Here is a 21373-nt window from a genome sequence, read left to right on the forward strand (position 1 = left end):
ACAAAATCCCATCATAATTAGCAAAATGAAGAGAACTAATTTGAGTAGGAGAATATAGAGCTGTCAAAACGGGTCGGCCCGTTTAACCCAAATAAATATAGGGTTTGGGCCTAAAATATTGAGCCCGAATTTTAATAAGGCTTTTTAGCCCGATATCCGTTAGGGCTAGCCCGAATGAGCTGCGGGTAGCCCGTTAGCCCGCATAACAAAAAAAAATTCTATAAATTATATATATTTTTCAAATAATTATTTACTTAGTTGATTATCAAAGTAAAAAACAAAAGTGAAAATTCAATGAATTAACACAAATATAAAATTATATTTATTCATTTCGTTATTTATAGTTTTAAAGATCGAATGTATAAATATCTATAACCATAACATATCTAATTTATTTAAAATCATTTTCCTCGTCGTTTTAGTTTACGACGTTTGTACGAAAATGTTTACAATTTACTTTTGTGCTAGACATTATTTAAACATATTAAAAATATTATTTATAAAAAAATTATAGCAGTGTTTTATAGTACTTTTTTAAAATAAAAAAAATATATAATTTTTAATACGGGCCGGCCCGTTTAGCCCGCGGCCCGTGTAGGGCCGGATTCAGATAATATATTTCAAACCCGTTTTATCAACCGGGTTTTTTTAGCCCGACCCGCTAAAACCTGAAGCCCGCTAGAGCCGGGCTGCCCGTTTTGACAGCTCTAGGAGAATACTCATAAACAATCAAGATTTAAGTTGGTGTTGCAATCTAATGTTGCTAACGCATTTGCATAGGTATCAGTTCCACGATACCTATGCAATGACTCAATAATTAGTCTCCATTAAGGTCTAAGCGGATGCAAGAGATATTTTGAGACAATCGTTAAAAGTCAAATCATGTAATTTTGTTGAATTAAAAAACAAAAATATTTGCAAACAACCTAAAGTGACAAGACTATAAAATAAGTAAAAAGAAATACAATAAAAGACTATAATAATATACACATACTATTACTGTTAGCTGTCCCAATCAGCTTTCCCTACTTATTTTAAGTTTAGGGTTGTTTAATTTATGGTGCTATCGTATTAAAGTATTTAATGCTAGAAAGGGCCATAGTAAAGGTCCCTCCGACCACCTTTGTCACATTTTCCACTGCCCATGTCCCTTAGAACATGGAGGAAATTATGGCATTATTACTCTCTCTCTCTCTCTCATCTCAAATACCATAATAAAAACCCCCCTCACTCAACATAAGACACTCCCCTTACTTAGTTTTTGAATCAACAAACCAATATTCCAAAGTAAACAAATAAAACCACCTCAATCATTGTTGTGGAATCCATTATCCAAGTCCAACCAAAGCAAACCAAAAACCACCCATTGTTTACTATACTTTGCATGCCAAAGTCATAACCCACAAACCCTTTTTGTGTTTTAAGGAAAAAGATTCTCTTCCTTCTTAAAAATATTTCTTTTAATAAGATAGCTATAAAAAGATCATGGATATTGAATCAGCAAAGTGTGAATGCTGTGGTTTGAAAGAAGATTGCACTCAAGACTACATAACCGATGTGAAATCCAAATTTGATGGAAAATGGTTATGTGGGTTGTGTTCAGAAGCAGTGAGAGATGAAGTAATGAGTGGAGGTAAAAAGCAATGGGATATGGATGAAGCTGTGAAAGCTCACATGTCATTTTGCAGAAAATTCAAATCTAACCCTGCAGTTAGAGTAGCAGAAGGTATGAGACAGATGCTAAGAAGAAGATCAAATGATTCATCATCATCATCATCATCTTCACCTTCATCAAAGAAGTATTCAAGGTCACCAACCACTTCTCAAGTTGGAGATTCTTCCACTTTTTCTTTGTATTGATGATGAGAAACCAAGAAGCAGAGTATACTCTGTTTGAGGCAGAGGATACTCTGTTTTGGTTAGAATAAAAAGTTAATTGTTTTTAGCCACTTTTGGCCAAGCTTCTCTCTTTTCTTTTTCTTGTTTCTTGTCATGTACAGGGATGTAATTTCAGGGTCTTTTATTTTTTCAGCTTTTCTCCTTTCTGTTTTTACCAACTGATTCCTAATCCCTTTGTCATCTTTTGTGTTAGAATACTGTTAACTTATTAACAACTACATAACTTGTTAATCTTTTGCAGTGTTTGGTTTAACTTTGACATGTGTTCTGTTCCAAAATGTTCAGTGTCAACCTAACAAGTAGTTAGTTACATAGTTGTTGTGAACTCAAATTATTTAACTTTCAAACACACTACTAGATAGATTATAATTGGCTTTAGAAAAAGAATAGAAGTAGAACAAAACAAAATAACCTAAGATTTTAATGTTTGCCTTACTTAACATATACTATAAAGATTTTTTTCTACGAAGGTTTAACATATACTGTAAAGATACGAGGTAAAGTTATATATTTCACATGTGTATACTTCAGAAATATCCTTCAAAAATAAAAGTATAAAATAAAATAAATATTGATTTCATTTTACTTCATTCAAAATCTATTCTTTTCTTTTATGAAGAAAAAATTTGTGGTATTTTTTTCCCACCTAAGTTCCCTCCATTATTTGAGGAATGTCGACCAAGGCCGTTCCAATAATTTTCAACAGTTAGTGAAGTTTAAGACAAATTTTGAAAGAAGGTTGCTCTATATGCCTTTGAGATTGTTCAACCCTTGAAAAAAAGTCGATCAAAACCTATCCCCCAATTGATTTGTGGTGTCGCAAGATACGTTCCGATAAATTAAGGGGTTAGTAAATACTATATGGCGATTTCCAAAATTCCATTTTAAAATATGACACTTTTGTCTAAATGTTAAACCTTCTTGATTATAAAAACTAATGAAAAAACATTTTTGTTTTCAAATTTTAATTCGCTACATTGTGAGATTCTAAAATTGTTTCCTCTAGATTCAATATAAAATATTTAATTCGCTATTTAAATATAAAATAGTCAAGTAAAGTTGTGAATTGGTGGGATTCAAATTCTTGTTGATCAAATAAATCATTTCTCTTCTTCTCCATAACCTTCTCCTTTTCTCCATGTCGTTGTGGTTCGTCAATCATGTCATTTTAATTTTCATGTCATCGTCAATAGGAGTATTAACTGTACATTGCCATAACTTATCTGGTGATGCCCGACAATGTTGGAGATGGGTTTGATTTGCCTTTGACTTTTGTTTCACTGAAAACAATGTGTCAAGCCAACATGGACGTCGATGTATACATTTGCTTCAAATGCATTGCGCGTATGGCTTCCCAAGCACTTTGTTTGTTTACACTTTCCACAATCAAAAAAATCCAAATGTGTCTAATAAATGAATACTAGTTTCACTCAATTATTATTATTATTATTAGATCAGCTTAGAGTGTGTTTGGATGGGAGGAGAGAGATTACTTATCACTTCTAAATTATGAACATTATAAAATCATTTAAAATATAAACTCGGTCGTCCATACACTCTAAAAATATTAAGGTTGTGTTTGTTAAAAATTATTAAAAATAGTTGATAAACTAACTTATAACGAATAAATTTATAAAAGATGGGTGATAAGTTAACTCATAGCTAACATAACAGCGAGATAAACCAGCTGATTAAATTTGTAGTGTATAACAAGTTAACCGTTGAACTAACTTATGGAATATAAAGGAGTTCTAATATTTGTAGTGTTTAGTATATTTGGGATGCAGGGCTCTATATATAGGCAAATTCTATGATACACCCAATAAATTTGGGTGTATTGGTACACCAAGTCGTAAAATTAATAATAAATGAGTTATTTTTTTGAAGAAAAATAATTATTTTCTATGATTGACAACTAAGATAATTAAATTTTATATATGTCAAAGCACTCTAAAACCTAAATATCCCGATAAAGTAACAAGGCTATGTATGTCATTGCACCTGCTAAATAACTGATTCCGCAAACAGATGCGACCGTTGGCTTTTGAAAATTTCAAATTTCGAACTTATTTTACTCACCAAATACAACAATAACAAAACTCAAAGAAAAAAAAAAATCGCTGAAGAATCGAGAATTCAACCATGAGATTCCACCTTCAATCAAAATCTAACAGCATTGAAGAACAAGAAGAAGAAGAAAACAACCATGAAAACAGCTCCCACTACTACCCAGGTTGCAAGAAAAACGCCAATTGCAACTGTGAATATTGCATAGCTAGCATCAATGCAACCCTTGATCTCATACCCAATAGTTCTTTAACCAAATTCTCATCTTCAAAACCCAACAATGTTAACAATAACATCACTCCAATTTCCATTGATTCTTCCATTTTCTCCACACCCGAAAACAGTTCTGACGGTGTAATAGCGCCGTCTACTCCTGTTATCAAGTCAAGTGCTAAATCAAATCATGTTGTTCAGAGAATTGAAAGAAAGAAAAAGGGTGAAAAGAGGTGTTTTTACTCTGGTTTAGGTTTATTGAAGATGATGATGGTTTTGGGGGTTCTTTTGTTTGCTGATGTTGTTTTGTCAATGGTTGTTTCTGTGGTTTTTCAACCTTCTTTGTCAGAGGATATAGTGAAAAGGGTTGGTGAGAAATGTCATAAAGTTCAAGATTTGAATGGAAAGTTGAAGTTTTTGCAGAAGGAATTGGGAGGGATTGTGAATGGAAAAGTTTCTAACTGTAGCTTTATTGATAAATCATGGAAAATCAACCAGGTACTGTATTGTTTGTAGAATTTATCTGAAAAAGTTTCTTGATTTGTTAAAGAACTAGTATGAATGTTGCATTTTTTATTTCTTGGGTTGTTAAAGAACTATGAATTTGAAAATAAAGATTATATTTTTATTGATTTTTTATTTGCTCAATAAATAAGTATAGCTGAAACATCAACTAAAATTGTATATAGGATGGTCTATTATTGAATTCAAGGTGCAAATTGTACAAAACAGCAATTGAGGAGGTATCAATTTGGGGGTGGCCTCTACAAACAGCTGGAATGATCACCACTGGGATGTCTATTCGTACAGTAACTATCTTATCAGGAAGAGTTACTGAGGTAAATTCTCCAAAATGTTTTCCCTTTTTATGTGATTTGTGGTTGCTTGAAATCACAGACGCGGCACTAGACATGACACTATGCATTGAATCCAATAATAGTTTGATAAAATGGACTAATTGAATGTATGTGTTGGTAATGTGTGTGTGTCTTGCATTAGTCGCGCATCGGACATACCTTCGATCTGAAGTGTCCATGATACATATGCTAATGTTGACTAACTTTATGTTGTTTTGTTGCTGTTTAATAGTGGAATGGTGGACAAGTTAGCTATGTGATTCGGAAGGCCAATACTTCATGGATACAACCAAAATGGGGTGCCTCGGTAGTGCAATTAGACCCTAATACTTGGGTTCTTGAGTATCAAAGGAGCTCTATGATTGATTGTAAAGGATTGTTTTCTACAGCATTGGAGTTTATCAAGTATAGGATTTCAAGGATTGTCAGCAAGATGAAGAAAGATTTCTGGCAGTTTGTGGCATTTGAAGATAATCATCAATACAATTGGTTCACAACAACAAACTATGGGTCTAAGACCCCAACTTGAAGTCAATAGTAGATTGTGGAGTTAAATTATTCTCAATCAGTGCAAAGCCCTCATTTCTTGTGAGGAGTTCCAACTTTTTTACTTGTAAAGGTTCTTTTATATCTTTGATTTTATCTGTCAATTCTTAATCAACAATAGATTTTGAACCTCTTTTGTCATCCCTTTTGAGAATGCTTTTCTCTTTATTCACTGTTATAATCGAAGTAGTGCCTATAGCTCTTTTGCTTAAGACTTTTTTTTGCTGATCTTTTGATCAAGTCTTATTAGCTGGCTGAACCAAAAATATGGACTAAATTTTAGTACTTAAAAAATGGACTGAATTGTATTTAGCCCCTTAAATTGAACAACTTAAGTCAATTTAGTCATTTTTCAAATTTACGGCCACAATTTTGAAGATTCTATGTTTATCTTGATGCATCAAGAGACTATTCAAGTTTATGCTATGTCTTTTGTTGATTTCAATAGATGTTAATTGAAGAGATATTAATGTAGAAAGACTAAGCTTGTGTTTGTTTGTGCGGCACATATCCAAGAGACGCACGTCTTGAAAGAAGCTACTTAGCTTTTACTTTTTCACTGTGTAATGGGTTTGAAACGTGCATTTGGCCTCGAAGACGTCAAACCAAACACAGCCTAAATTGATAGAGTTTCTTTAATTGAAGGAACTGTTATTTTACAAATTTAAAAGATAAAAATACTTGACTTTTACAATTTTGAGGACTAAAATGTCGATTTACTTAAAAAAATATGTGAACGCTCTTTCAGACAACTTCTAAAGTATAAACTCTTGCAAGCCCAATGTTTGATATAAGCTCCTGCCAGCCCAAATGATCTTTGATACGTAAAAGATTACTCTATGCACCCGGTGGATTGCTCAACCTCTGAAATAAACCGATTCAATATGCTCCTGTCCAAAAACAACGACTGGATCGTAGCTCCTGATAGGATTTGCGCAATCGAGAGTTACAATCAGATAAATATGAGGGGATTTTAAGCAAATTGAAGGGTCTGCAAAGCAAATCTCATATTGGCAAGAAAATCTAATGTATCCCATGAGCAGGAGTAGGATGTACCTTTGTTTTGAACCACACAGGTCAATGAGGTCACTGCATAAGGAACTAAAATTATATTGGCAAGAAAAATTTAATGTAGGGTGTTATTCAGAAAATGCTTTTAGATTCCATTTTGTACGAATAACTATTTATCCTATCAAAAAAGTCATATACTTTAGCAATCTGTATGAAACCTGCACTAGAAATAAGATTGGTTTATGGCACAAACAATATTAGCATGCATGTCAAGGAGCAAAATCATTGACCATACATGACCGACATATCAAATTTTGTAATGCATCTCTTACTGTGAGATTACGTTCCATACTTGACATGGCTGATCAATCAAGTAGGGCACTATTGAGTGTTGACAGATAGATACCACCCAAGTCCATTTTCATTTGCATATGTTTGATTGATTCCCATTTAGCTTGAACATGAGCACATGCGGAAATGACATTCCACATTCTGGTACGGTCAGGAAAGCACTATTTTCTGCGGATACGTTTAAGAGCCTGCTAGGATTGATCATTTACAACTTAATCAGATATCATAGCACTAAAATATGTGAGAGTCATTTTTAATCATTTGACCACATATCATTAGAGCATATTAAAAACTAAAATATTACCTCTTGTGTATATCCTGTAGGAATTGCAGTTGAAGAGCTACTCCACCATGTAAAAAAGAGCATTCAGAAATTAACCAAAGGCATAAAGTACATGTGCTGTTGGGGAATCACTAATAATGCACTAGCTAGCTTTAGGTACTGTTGTATTTGTATAGATAGGTTTGTGACTTGTGAGTAGGGTTTTCTAATGATTCTGTTACTTATCTAAACATCTGGTAGGGTAAACCAAGCTGGTGAATAGACAGAGTTTCTTGTTCTTTTCTATAGAAAATTAAGATCAATGAAAAGCGAGATTAAGATTGCAATTTGCTGGGTTGCTTAGTATAGGAACACACAAATGAAACTAAGGTGATTGCCATATTTATTCTAAGTTCTAACAACAAAATACCTCCACCTCTAAAATGAAAGAAGAAATCGCTGTATGAGTTGAAAATGTTACAGTTATTGATATAATTTATAAACAATGACTGATATATTATAGGCAGCGTACTAGGTAAAATCATGAATATAATACAAGAATTGCTGACAAAAAGTGTAGCTTCCATCAAGTTGAAGACAATACAAAGAGCAGAAGCAAGAGGGACACCAGGGCCTATGCTAAAATTTTCAAAATTGTTTTTAACTCTTTGGTTCTTGGGAGAAAAAGTCACTCATAACATAAACCAGAGTTTTATCACGAGATAAAGTAAAGTTTGAACATGAATTGTTCTAGTCATGGATCAGATTCAGCTGCTCCAAATTGATTCGACCTGAACTAAAATTTATTAACCATTTGATTCCAGTTACTTGGTTACTTCTGAAATTAGTTGCAAAGTTCATTTCAATATATTTTCTCAAAGCAACTTCCGTTCAGTTTTCTTCATTCCAAAAAAGTTCTTTTTTCAATTATGTACTTAATTAAAATAGTGTTTAACTTGCCTTCTTGTTAATATTATAGAGAAGTATAAAGAAAGTGAGGCCAAACGATACCTTAATATTACTAGTCGGTTAAAGTCAGACCCTCTCGTCTCATTAGCCAATTACTTTGAAAGAATTTCATCTCATGTCTATTATTCTTACCTTTTATATATACAACTGATTCTATGACCTATTATATTATGATTATTGTTAAATTACTGAATGGTTAGAATGCAACTGATAATCTTAAACAAAGATGGAAGCAGCAGAAGTCATAAGAGAAAATTTATTAAATTATTATGTGACTTAATTTTGATGGAACTGAATACCAAGAGTGTCAAGGGTTGGAGCAGGATTTGTAGGAGTATTCTTTCCCTAGATAAGTCAATATGGTGTGTTAAGTTTATTATCATTTCGATCAGGTTTTGATTCTTGACCGATGCGTATGGAACATGCCAGAAGAAATCAATACCTTGAGGAATTAGTCATTGCGTATAATTAAGCACCGGATACCTTGATTACTAATATTTTCTTTGCCTTGTCACTGTAGAGCTAAGAACCTCCGTCGATTTGTTTGATAAGCTTTTATATTATCACATAAATAATTAATTCATGGAGGAGATTGAATGTTAGGTTTAAATGATACCAACAAAACAAAAGGATACGGGAAGGATTAGGTGGATGGCCGGTGATGTCAAGCAAACGACAATACATGCATGCATGCAGCATACCAGAATTCAGAAATTGCTGATGAAGCATATATGTATAGCACACGTTTTATTTCACGTGATTGGACCAACGTGATTGAGATTAGGCTTAGTAGCTTAGCCAATGTTTTTGTTAACATATCAAAGCTGATTTTGCACATACAATAATTAGGCTTTTTTTAATCATGTTATCTTACCCAGCAAATTAAAGCATGCTCCTGTGGCCCTTTTCAGCGAGATCCCTGTAGTGTTAGCCAAATTATGTACATATACATAGATTTGGAGTTATTATGCGTTTAATTCATGCACGAAAAAGAATACTTTGACGTCAAAAGCTCCACTTAAAATGATAACAAAACAAAAAAAGCCCCACTTAATTTTATTTTATTTTATTTTTATCAAAAAAAGAAAAAACTACACTTAATAGAGATGTTGATAACGATGTTACTTTTTTTTAACTCTTGATGATGTTGCTTGTAGCACCCCAGGAATATATATGGAGTACATGTCATTTCTCATCGCCATGTCCCATTCCATCAAATTATAGCTTTCACATAAAGTATTAGATTGGCACGCTCTTCCTAAGGTTAGAAATATTTGTCCACTATGAACTACATGTCTTGAAGAGTGCTCTTCACACTTCACTCAATGCTAGGAAACACCAATAATTTATAAATATAATCTTATCGGCAGTTAACTATCGATGAATTTTAACCAACGGCAATTGATATTTACGTCTTTTTCTGGTGTGTTTCAGTCTTATTTAAAATGTATATAACAATTTTCATATGTCTCATTGTACATGTACATGTTAGCTACAGCCCAATTTTGTATCTAAACTTACATTCTTTCTCATACATTTGCCCATCAATTGAATGAGTATAATAGTGATTAATCTATTGGATTTGTTACATTAGTTGTATTAACCTCTAATATATCTTTTTTTTTCAAGTAGCCTAGCATTTAAATAAATTTACCTTAAAAGTAAATAAGTGTGCATGGTATCCAATATCGTAGATCAGTTTTACATTAATATTTTATAAAAACCTTAACCTTCAATATTTCCATATCATACTATCAATTTCAAAATACACATTTATAAAAGTGGAGTGATGTGACAAAATAATAGATTTTTGTTGAATATTAATGCAATGAGCCAAAGAACCGAGAGTCAGATCAATGAAATCCCCCTCTAGTATTTCCCATTTCTAATTAACCATGGAAATGAAAGAATTGGATTGCTAGCAACCTAGGAGTAAAAATCCTCAATAAATTTAAACATGCATAAAACATAGAATTAACTCAAACAAGATATTGTTCATACAAAATCAAATCCGAATAGCTAAAACACCCACGCAAAAACTTAGCTTCTTGAAAAGATTGTGACATTGTTGTATGATTTTGTAACTAACGAGTTAAGACATAAGTGATTAAAATGAAGAATACAATCTCTAAACAATGAAACCGAAAAAAGATAAATTAGGTTGTGGCTTGTTGAAGTTGTCTACGGCTACTTTTGCATCTAGATCAAGATTTCGTATAAAATGAACCCATGAAAATATTGGTCCATGATGGACTAATTTTTTCAATGGTTAGATTATATGAATCCCTAAATTTTATCATGGTCTATAAACACTCTAACCCATCTTCCCTTATAATTTTATTAAAAAAAATCATTTTCACCCTTTATAATTATTATAATTTAAAATATTACATATTTTTACGTTAATTTTCTTTTGGAAAAATTTTGGTACAGTAATTTTTGTTGTTGGTATTATAATTCAGTTACGGTTATCAATTATTTATTTTTTTCATTGTTTTTGTAGAATCGTCAAATTATCCATTCAAAAAGAATAATAACAGCAGTAATAATAAATATTCATGGTCACTAATACACATATAAACATCAACATGCATCAACCTTCTTGTCTTCGACTCCTTTGTTCAAAAAATAACAATTCACGAAACAAATCTATAAATAGATCTACACCCCTCTTTTATTAAATTGCACTAAATTCGCACGCGAACTTCCATGGAAAAAATGACCTCCAGAAATTTCGGCTATAACGAATAGTGGTTTTCGTATTATTTTGGAAAGGTGTGTTTGATTTTTATTTTGGATTAAATATGTTTTTTTTTTCTTTATAAACATTCAAATTTTTCATTTTAATCTTCTTAAAATTTTCTTTTGAGTTTTAGTCTTCTAAAACTTTTTCGTCCTTGCTTTTAAGTTTAGTATCATTTAAATTTTTCAAATGGCATTTTACAAAAATGTTCAGAATATTATAAAACTCTCTACAAAAAAATTAAAATTATTCAACAAAATATGAATCTATACTATATATAAAGAAAATTACCCCTTTAAACATTTTTGGGTTGGACTTTTCTTTCTAAAATTACCCTTAAATTTTAATGCAAATAACATATGTAAAAAATAGATAAGAATAAATTTAAATATTTAAATATAATTAAAACAAATGTAACAAACATGATATGAATATATTAGTATATTTCTACTTACTTTTTCATTATGTCAATTATACCCTTAAACAATTTTTTCTGTAATAAAGATTGTTGTTGGTGTCATTAAAAAAAAGAATTTAGATTATATTTTTTTGATATATTGTTGGTGTCGTTGAAATACATAATCATGGTTAGTTTGGTTTGTTATAACTAAAAATCATTAATAAACACCGTTCATAATTTTCAAACGTTAATGCAATAAAAAGAGCGGAAAGACGGACATTTTCACTAGTTCTTATAATATTATAAACATTTATGCAAAAAAATATACTCCATCCGTCTGATAATAACTGAGCTATTTGCAACAAAAAAAATGTTGCAAAATAACTGAGTCATTTCACTTTTCAATACATTAATTATTTTTTTCATTTTATAACTCTAACTAATATTACTTTCATCATCTCAATTTAATATATTCAACTTTACATTTATGATAGTGGAGAAGACACCGATACTTAATAAGAGCTCTCAAAATCATTTTTCTCTCTCCTTCATTTATACAATTTTCTTAATATGTGTGAAATAAACAAATGACTCGATTAATTTGGAACGGATGGAGTACAAAGTTTTGAATTATACATATGAGCCGCTAAAAAACAATGACCAAAAATATTGATAAAAAAAAATCTGGAAGACTAAAAATTTCAAAGAAAATTTCACGTGGATTAAAACAAAATGTTGTAATATTTATGGGGTTTAATAGCAGTTTTCGCTCCCTAATTTTTACGAAGTTGCGATTTTGATCTTTAAGAAAAAAACTATAAAATTGCCCCCTAAGTTTTACAAGTGTAGCATTTTTGGCCCCTAAGATCAATTTTTGGTAAAAAAAATAATAATAACACATGGCACATCACTTAGGGTGCCACGTCAGCGTAGACCGAGTCGAAATTGGTCTTACAGGTCAAAACTGCTACAGATGCAAAATTTAGAGATTGATTTTGTAGTTTTTTTTTTTTTATAGGGGATCATAATTACAACTTTGAAAAAATTAGGAGGTTCAAATTGCTATTAAGCCTATCCTTATTAATCTCTTTTTCTCAAAAATAAAATTTTAATAACGGATAGAGACAAATATAGTAAATTGTAAGAAACGTAAGGGCAACAGAGTAACATCAACTTCAAATTATCCTCTTCTCTTCTTTCATCTTCTCATTTCATTTTCTTTTCTGCACTTCCATACCCATTTCTCAAAATTAATAAAAATAATAATATTTCCTCGTGAATAGGGGAAAAACATTATTAAAATTTCAATTCTCAATTCCAAAAATTAGGGTTAGGTTTTTCATTTTCTTCCCCATAAAAAGAAACAAGAATCATTCCTTTATGATTCTTTCTTCAATCCAAAACCAAAATTTATTCGTGATATTAATCTTGTTGGTGGTTCAATCCTCTGTGGCGTTAAAAATGAAGATTCACCCTGTTCCTCGAAAACGCAACATCACAATCCAATTCGGAACCGACGCCGGTAACCCTTCATCGGAGGCACAGACTCTGTTAGGAATCTCCGGGAAGAAATTACGCCGTCTACCTCATGTTTTCAGCCGCGTGTTGGAGCTTCCGTTTCGATCAGACGCTGATGTAGCGGTGGAGGAAGCGGCTGATTGTTTCCGTTTTGTGGCGGAGACGGAGGGGATTGGGGAAGTGAGGGCGCATACGGTGGAGATCCATCCCGGTGTGACGAAGATTGTTGTTAGAGATGGGGAGTCTTTGGAATTGTCGCTTGATCAGTTAGAGCTTGATATGTGGAGGTTTAGGTTGCCGGATTCGACGTTACCGGAGCTTGCTAGTGCGGTGTTTGTGGATGGGGAGTTGATTGTTACAGTGCCGAAAGGGCATGAGGTGCAGAATGTTGAAGGTGGTGGAGGTATGGGTGGTGGTGGTGGTGGTAGACTTGTGCTTGTACAGTGATTGTGAATGTGATGATCAATGGTGATGATGGTGAAAATTCTTTTGTTTAACACCTTAAAAAATGTGACCTTTATTAGTAGTATATGTGGGTTAGATTTCTCAGGTTGTTGTTGTTGTTGTTGTTACTGTTGGTTATGTAGCTAATTTCTTTTGTATGTGAATTTCAACATAAATGTTGTTTCTTCAATAATGGGTTTGGTCCATATATTGATGGCAATGTCTATTTTCACAATTAGTTTTACCTTGTTTCTAAATGCAGGGTTTGTTTCATTTCTTTTTCATTCAATTGATCAATCCTGGCATGATGCTTTTGAATTTGGATGATATTTTATTTGATGGAAGAAGGTATAATGGTTTTTTGATATGCTTCAATGTGATAATGTATGTACATGGACATAATTGACCATGTGATGTGTATGAAAAGGTTTCTAATCGCCCTTCCTAGGCATGAATGAATAATTGAGGCCTTGTACTTTCATGCGAAAAATGAATTTATCTGTTCTATTGCTTTTTCAATCTTTGTAAAAGCTTAGTTGCATGAATGCAGTGCTGGTGCTTTCTTTAGATTCATTAATTAATTGGAATGTTAGCGCCTTTTAGTATCATCATTACTCAATAACAAATCCAATTAAGGTTTAATTGGAGTAGTGTATTTTATAGGAATGGAAATAGGTCAATTGAAATTTACTGCCATGTCTTTAAAATTCAATGCAATTAAATGTCTTGGTTCATGTTTCGGTATTAATTTTTCTGTCATCTTTATCTTAAACTTTATAAAAAAGAGGGACCAGGTCCGACTCACCCACCTTCGGCTAAATGGAAGCATGAAATAACTACTGGTAGCGAAAAAGTGTCTACAGTACTTCCATAGAAAGTCAATCATTTATTTGACTATTTTGAAGAAACATGTTAATTTTTCATTTGGAAATATTTGAACAATGGCACAGTGATTGTTTTTTGCATACCATAATGACTACACCTTTACATCTCTATTATTAGAAAAAGTAAAGACATAAAGAAGGTGTTTTTGTTACAATGCTTTTATTGATTTATCATTCAATAACACGTTGAAAGAATAATAATGCGATAAAATGTTTTCCTCAACAAAACAAAAAAAAAGCGATGAAATGATGTGCAAATGGTCTCCCCTGTTTTCCATCCGTGTTTCACCATGTCCTTGAGTTATGAATTTGATTCTTCTAAAGTAAGAAAGTCGAGGTTGATACTTCAATAAATTTATGACTTATTGTGATGTCTACCTATAATATCTATTTTTTATTTGTTAATTAATGATTGATATTATTCACTTTCCATATAAATGCATTTGAGGAGTCGGATCCATGAAACATATACAACAACGAAACTACTATGATCCTTAAAACAATAAACACGATTATCTCTCACTGTAATTTCTCTTTTAAGTGATTCCTGAGACGTTAGCAAATCCCATGGGTGTGTTTGTTGAGGGTTACAAAACTTATTCCCAGGTATTAACTTTTCCAGAATATGAAGGTGAAAATTGTATTCCCAGAAAAATATAGAAAAAAGTGTTTGGTTAGTTGTTTAATTCCTGCGAACTTTTTTTAAAATAATTCCAAGGAATAAGTGAAATATGTTTGGTTTGAGAGGTAGAAGAATCCTGGGAATGAACATTATAATTACATAAATACCCCTATTGTAAAAACATTACAAAATCTAAGCATTGCACTATCATTTCAATCATCAAGGAAATTACCTTCATTGCATTTACGATCCTTCTTCCATTTATTCATCACGGTAATTCTCTAGGGGAACATTTTCCAACCAGTCCACCTTATAACAAGCACACAAAATTGTTTCATTTCCTTCAAGTTTGCTCGAAAATATTTTTACAGTATGTGACTATGTGAGTTTCTCTGTCAACTTACTTTGGCAGGCACTTTGTCTTAATCTGCACAAAAGGTAACCATTTAAGAAAGGTTCTAGAGAAAACCCTCAAACCAATTTCATTAACTACCGTTGCCAACTTGCAACCCACAAAAGTGAAAATAATTATTGATGGAAAATAAAAAATGGTCATTAGTAAGATTAATATAAAGCCATCAGTCGAGTACAAAGCAAAGAATGTGGTAATGGTGGTGATTCACAACTTCAAACACCAAAAGAAGAAATAACATAAAAATATTGCTTGGCATCTTCTATAGGTGCATTATTAAGAATGAAGCAATTTTAACCTACATAGATACAAGTCTCACATAACAGATACAGGCCTCTCGCATAGGTAGCTCAGTTGTTAGCCAAGGGCCATTGAAAGAGTTTTAAGCAGAGGTCCCAGATTCGATTCCGAAAACTAACATAACCAAAGTAGTGAAAGAAATCAAGGTAGTGAAAAAAGCTAGGGAAGTGAAAGAAGCTCTTAAGGAAGTGAAAGAACCTGCTACGGAAAAGAAAAGATTGAAGAAAAGAAAGATCAGTGACATGTAACTCCATTGTAAACTTTCTTTGGTTGTTTAGTTTTGATTATTTTCCTTTTTGGTTCAGTTTGAAAATACATTAATTTGAAATATCAATAATCAGTAATATAATTTAAGCATATATGCACAATAATTTGTGTCAGCTTCGTACTTCTTTGGTCGTTTAGCATTATTTACATGCTTCTTTATTATCAGTTTGAAATATCAATAACCAATAATATAATTTAAGCATATATGCACAATAATTTGTGTCAGCTTCCTTTTTGGTTCAGTTTGAAAATACATTAATTTCATAATCAGAGTATTAATACATTCGGGTATATCAAGATAAAGATTGGGACTAGCTACATCGGTGGCCTCTTGAGCAACAGCATGAGCTATCACATTGGCTTGTCGCCGATTAAACTCTACCCTGGAGTTTGTGAAAGATGAAGAAAGAGTATCTTGACATGATGCAATTATTTGGCTGAACTCCGTGACATCAATGATATTTGATGAAACTGCATCAAATGTTGTTTTAGAGTTAACCACAAAATCAACATTGTCGAACCACATGTCTCGTATGCATTGTAATGCATGATATAAAGCAAGTGCTTCTCCTACATTGACAGGCACTCCAGGGGCGAGAGACTCATGGTCTTAGCTAACATATAAGCACCTTCATCATCGCGTAAACACATGCCTATCCCAACCCGGTTCAAAACAGTGGAAAACGCCGCACTAATGTTACATTTTAAACGACCCGGGAGTGGTTTCTGCCAACGAGTGATGCCTGGAACACTAGTGGGCAGCAGCTGCTGCTGAACAGCAACGTGAGAAGGCATGACAGCAGGAGAAATAGCAGTATCGTGCTGCTGTCTTGGTGAAGAATTAGGAGCCAACCATTCCTTTATGACGCGTCGAGCCCAACCCACCACTTGAGCACATGATTCATTCTTTTCCTAACAAAGTTATAAATTACGGTGCTTCCAAATGCTCCAAATTATAGCTGCCAGCCTGTGACGAAGTTCCGATTGAAGCTGCTGAAATAGGAGGAAAACAGTTTCAGCTGCTGTTAATGTGGACTGAACCGCATGCTGCACTGCCTGCCATAATCCTGCCAATTGCCAAACCTGAACAAAAAATGGGCAGTTGAAGAAAACATGATCGAGATCCTCTACCTGATGGTCGCAACTAACACAAAAAGCCGGGTACAGAAACCCTTTATATTGCAGCCGCATTCTAATTCTTCTACACAACAGTGCTATAGCATCACTATAGTCTCTACCTCACAATATTTCGTTCCAAGTAGTGCATGATGAAACAATAACGATTCGTTCAAATTTCGCTATGCAATAGTGCTATAGCCGGTATTTAAGAACAACCTACCGATTTTAAGTGGTGATTACAAGGAGTGTCATAGAGTAATCAATTCCTCATCCACACACTCCAGGCACATTTAACTATTAAACGCCACAGACCAAAGCAGTGAAAACTAAATGATTCATATATTATGTAATGAATCTCTATTATTCTATTGAATGAATGATGAAAGCATCGTACAAGAGTACCAAAAAATGTGTCATGATTAAAAACAAAAAATTGCTGCACGTCGTAATACTATATTAGAAACATAGGAATTACACCATATATAACATTCTAAACAGAGGACAAACATCCAATATATAGTGATTCTAAATTTGACAAATCTCACTTTCTTAGATAAAATTTTACACTTGGGAATATCATATATGGACACTTTGTAATGTTTCGATGAATTTCAAACGTTTGTGTAATTTTAACCAAATGTCGGTTTAATTTAATTATGGACAATTGTAAAAGATATTGTATTTATCTTGTTTATGTCCGAGTTTCAATGTTGTATGAATTATTTTGCCTTTGGAAAGGCTCTGGTTTAATTACAGGTAAAAACTAGCCGAAAAAATGGCTTGGAAATGTTTAGAATTATGCAGAACCCACTGTCTGCATAATCAGTTTTCCTCGGCAGTTAACTACCGAGTTTTCCTCGGCACTTAACTACAGCCGGATTTCTAAAACTTCGGCAGTTAACTGCCGAGGGGGCAAAAACGTCATTTACTCGTGTAGCACAACCTTATCAAATGTGTAAACAACAATTCTCATTGTTTCTTGATATGCTTCAATATGATAATGTACATGGAAATAATTGACCATGTGTTTACACCATTTTTTGGTAATGTAAACTCCATTATCCATTCATGGTATCCATCAATGGTTTTAGGACATAAATGTCGATCGATGGTGACAAAAATATTTTTAAAGGGAATCGTTCAAGTCTCGCGGTTTATGACATCACTTCATGCATTCTTTAAGAACGTTAATGTCAGAATTGCTTCCAACATCTTGTAATAACAAGTTGTCTCATGACAACAAGATAGAAAATTGCTCAAGTAAGCATGTTAAAAAGAAGAAGAAATAGAATAAAGATGAAAGAAATATAAAAGAAAAGTGAAAGTAAAACAAGAACATTGACATTAAATTGTAGGGAAATGTAAAGGGTGATTGGAATCCATCTTTGTTCGCCCCTGAACCCGTTTGCCAACGCGGCGTGGGTGTTGCAAGGCTTTTAGAAAATAGGATCCAACCCTTTCTTCTTATTACAAACTGATATATATAGATTTTGAAGAAAAAACTACCAATAACTTCCTATACTTAGAGCCCTACACTTGGCATAATCACAAGACATTAAAAAATAACTTCAATAAACTTCAGGCTTGTTTGTCACCATACGCTCCAATTGCAACTTCGAATTATTTATGTTTGTCTTTGGTCGAAATTGCGGTGTATCGAAGTCTGTATGCTCTTGGTCGAAATCTCTTTGCACTTTGCAACATGTCGAAATAACTCATCTGCCTTGTCGAAAACATAATCATTAGTTCGACCAAATATTTCATTTTTGGTGTTAACAGAGGCCCCCCAGTATGTTGTTTCTCGAAAGACATGAGAGGAATAACATTCTGAAACATAATACCAAAAATGAGCATTGTAGGTGTATGGTCTTCTTCGACCACTTCATAAGAAATTATTTTTCATCTCTTCAAGCCAAATTCGAATTTAGTAATCCTTCGAACAAATCCAAAATGGATTTATCAAGTGAATCGATCTCAAAAATATATATTGGCTTTAATGAACTTTGAATAAATTATTCAAAGATCAATTGGCAGTATGTGCATATAACATTCATGGATACGTGACTTTAATTGTATCTAAACCAATCAAAAAAAAACTTATGATTGTTTATAATCATAACCAACACAAATGAAATGGGTCGAAAGTTTTTAGCAATTAATGTCACCAATTTAGAGAAAACACTTTATGACCTCTTTTGAAAACTTAACCAAATTGTTAGAGAAGATGGTTTCGGCTTCATCATCTTGGGTCAAAAATGCAGTCTACATCTTGATAAAATGCTTGGTCGAAAGCATCTCTTAAACCATGTTTGACCAATATTTCAATTGTCTTTATGTACTTGATTAGATCAACTAGATTCTGATCACTTTACCAATTTTGGAAACAACTTCAATCCTAACATCATGCATGGAAAAGTGTTTCAACACAATTTGATTTAAATCTTCTACATATTGGCTTAAAGTAACTAGCCAATTTTGATTCATGAAATCAAGTGCATAGACATTAATTACACCAGTCTTAGCATCATTGGCACTATTAAGAAACAATTTTGATCATTGTTTTCTTGCTTTTTATTTTACTAAAAACTTCTCCATACGATTTTGGAGTAAAAGACATTCAATCTTTCTAATTTTTTTTTAAACCCACAAACAATTCAAATTGTTGAGATATTGGTTCTCAAAATTATTGGTTCAAAAACCATTAACACTGCGGTTTCAAAGATTGTGTCTCATAGTCACAATTTTAATTCGTAATTTGTCCAGAAGATCAATATTTTCAAAATAATTGACAGCCATAGGGATTAAATCATCATGATCAATCATTAGAGGCCCGTTGATCTTTGTAAAACTTTTCAAAACCATTTTGATAAGATTCTCCAATTCAATTGGTGTCCTCCTTTAATGGCTTCAACAAAAGAAATTTTGTTTACGAATATGGCTTAAAAACCATTTCATGTACGGTTTCTATTTCTCTGAAACCATTTTTTATGCATGTAAAGTGTTGGGTCGCGCAAAACTTGATATTGTCCCACTGGGCGTGCCATTTTGTTTACACCATTTTTTGGAAATGTAAACTCCATTATCCATTCATGGTATCCATCAATGGTTTTAGCACATAAATGTCGATCGATGGTGACAAAAATATTTTTAAAGGGGATCGTTCAAGTCTCGCGGTTTATGACATCACTTCATGCATTCTTTAAGAACATTAATGTCAGAATTGCTTCCAACATCTTGTAATAACAAGTTGTCTCATGACAACAAGATAGAAAATTGCTCAAGTAAGCATGTTAAAAAGAAGAAGAAATAGAATAAAGATGAAAGAAATGTAAAAGAAAAGTGAAAGTAAAACAAGAACATTGATATTAAATTGTAGAGAAATGTAAAGGGTGATTGGAATCCATCTTTATTCGCCTCTGAACCTGTTTGCCAACGCGGCGTGGGTGTTGCAAGGCTTTTAGAAAATAGGATCCAACTCTTTCTTCTTATTACAAACTGATATATATAGACTTTGAAGAAAAAACTACCAATAACTTCCTATACTTAGAGCCCTACACTTGGCATAATCACAAGACATTAAAAAATAACTTCAATAAACTTCAGGCTTGTTTGTCACCATACGCTCCAATTGCAATTTCAAATTATTTATGTTTGTCTTTGGTCGAAATTGCGGTGTATCGAAGTCTGTATGCTCTTGGTCGAAATCTCTTTGCACTTTGTAACATGTCGAAATAACTCATCTGCCTTGTCGAAAACATAATCATTAGTTCAACCAAATATTTCATTTTTGGTGTTAACACCATGTTATGTCCATGAAAAGGTTTCTAAATGCCCTTCCCTACTCATGAATATTTCATGGAAAAAATGAATTAATCTAAACTATATTTTAATTGTAAAGGCCTGGATCTGTTCTACTGCTTTTTCAATCTTCATAAAGCTTAGTTGTGTGAGTGTAGTATAAATTAGAATACTGCTGGTACTTTCTTCAGATTTGTTAAATTGGAATGTTAGCACCTTTTAGAAACTAGTATCATCATTTCTCAGTAACTAATTCAGTTTAAAGTTTGAACTGGTATTGTATCTAGGTTAGTATTTTCTAGGAATGAAAATGGGTCATTTGAAACAATGTTGGTTAAATATACTACCATTTTAATATTTACTAGGATAGTCCTGGTTCATGTTTTGGATATTGATTCTTACGTTATTTTATCTATTTTTTTCTGTATTGAACTTTGTTAAGAGTAGAGACCAGGTCAGACTAACCCATCTCCTGACTAATGGAGAAATGAAATAACTACTATAATGGTAGCCAAAAAAGTTTCTACTTCACCTCATTTGGTTCTTCTCTCATCGAAAAGTTGATCCTTCACTTGACTATTTTAAAAAAACAAACATGTTAATATTCGGAAATGACCCTCAAAACAGCTTGGAAATAGTTGATGACCAATGCCATGGACTGTTATTTGCATACCACATGATCACACCTTTA

At 32.7% G+C, this 21373-nt stretch overlaps 3 protein-coding genes and 1 long non-coding RNA gene across 5 annotated transcripts; 3 read left to right on the plus strand and 1 right to left on the minus strand.

Moving 5' to 3' along the window:
- The first annotated feature begins 1067 nt into the window (after positions 1–1067).
- On the plus strand, positions 1068–2130 carry LOC25485192 (uncharacterized). The gene has a single exon (XM_013614370.3). The coding sequence runs from the start codon at positions 1486–1488 to the stop codon at positions 1858–1860; it is 375 nt and encodes a 124-aa protein (XP_013469824.1). The 5' UTR covers positions 1068–1485; the 3' UTR covers positions 1861–2130.
- A 1769-nt stretch (positions 2131–3899) lies between these two features.
- Positions 3900–5768, plus strand: LOC25485193 (uncharacterized). Of its 2 annotated transcripts, XM_013614371.3 has the most exons (3): positions 3911–4677; positions 4869–5018; positions 5269–5768. In XM_013614371.3, the coding sequence occupies exons 1-3, from the start codon at positions 4042–4044 to the stop codon at positions 5563–5565; spliced, it is 1083 nt and encodes a 360-aa protein (XP_013469825.1). In that variant the 5' UTR covers positions 3911–4041; the 3' UTR covers positions 5566–5768. The 2 variants fall into 2 exon arrangements, with proteins under 2 accessions (XP_024626176.1, XP_013469825.1); XM_024770408.2 differs by lacking the exon at positions 4869–5018 and having other exon boundaries at positions 3900–4677.
- Positions 5769–6231: 463 nt separating this feature from the next.
- Positions 6232–7444, minus strand: LOC120577903 (uncharacterized). Its single transcript, XR_005643835.1, has 3 exons — positions 7249–7444; positions 6639–7132; positions 6232–6503 (listed from the first exon to the last, which is right to left on the minus strand). It is a non-coding gene; the product is annotated as an uncharacterized lncRNA (long non-coding RNA).
- A 5045-nt stretch (positions 7445–12489) lies between these two features.
- LOC25485194 (uncharacterized) lies at positions 12490–13598 on the plus strand. The gene has a single exon (XM_013614372.3). The coding sequence runs from the start codon at positions 12699–12701 to the stop codon at positions 13281–13283; it is 585 nt and encodes a 194-aa protein (XP_013469826.2). The 5' UTR covers positions 12490–12698; the 3' UTR covers positions 13284–13598.
- The last annotated feature ends 7775 nt before the right edge of the window (positions 13599–21373 follow it).

The sequence above is a fragment of the Medicago truncatula genome, chromosome 1, assembly GCF_003473485.1.
Source record: "Medicago truncatula cultivar Jemalong A17 chromosome 1, MtrunA17r5.0-ANR, whole genome shotgun sequence".
Lineage (NCBI taxonomy): Eukaryota > Viridiplantae > Streptophyta > Magnoliopsida > Fabales > Fabaceae > Medicago > Medicago truncatula.

Excerpts from the sequence above, each read along its gene's own strand:
- LOC25485192 (XM_013614370.3), top strand. The coding sequence starts at position 1,486 with ATGGATATTGAATCAGCAAAGTGTGAATGCTGTGGTTTGAAAGAAGAT.
- LOC25485193 (XM_013614371.3), top strand. The coding sequence starts at position 4,042 with ATGAGATTCCACCTTCAATCAAAATCTAACAGCATTGAAGAACAAGAA. Across the intron at positions 4,678-4,868 it reads AATCATGGAAAATCAACCAG|GATGGTCTATTATTGAATTC; the intron begins GTACTGTATTGT and ends AATTGTATATAG. Across the intron at positions 5,019-5,268 it reads TATCAGGAAGAGTTACTGAG|TGGAATGGTGGACAAGTTAG; the intron begins GTAAATTCTCCA and ends GCTGTTTAATAG.
- LOC25485194 (XM_013614372.3), top strand. The coding sequence starts at position 12,699 with ATGATTCTTTCTTCAATCCAAAACCAAAATTTATTCGTGATATTAATC.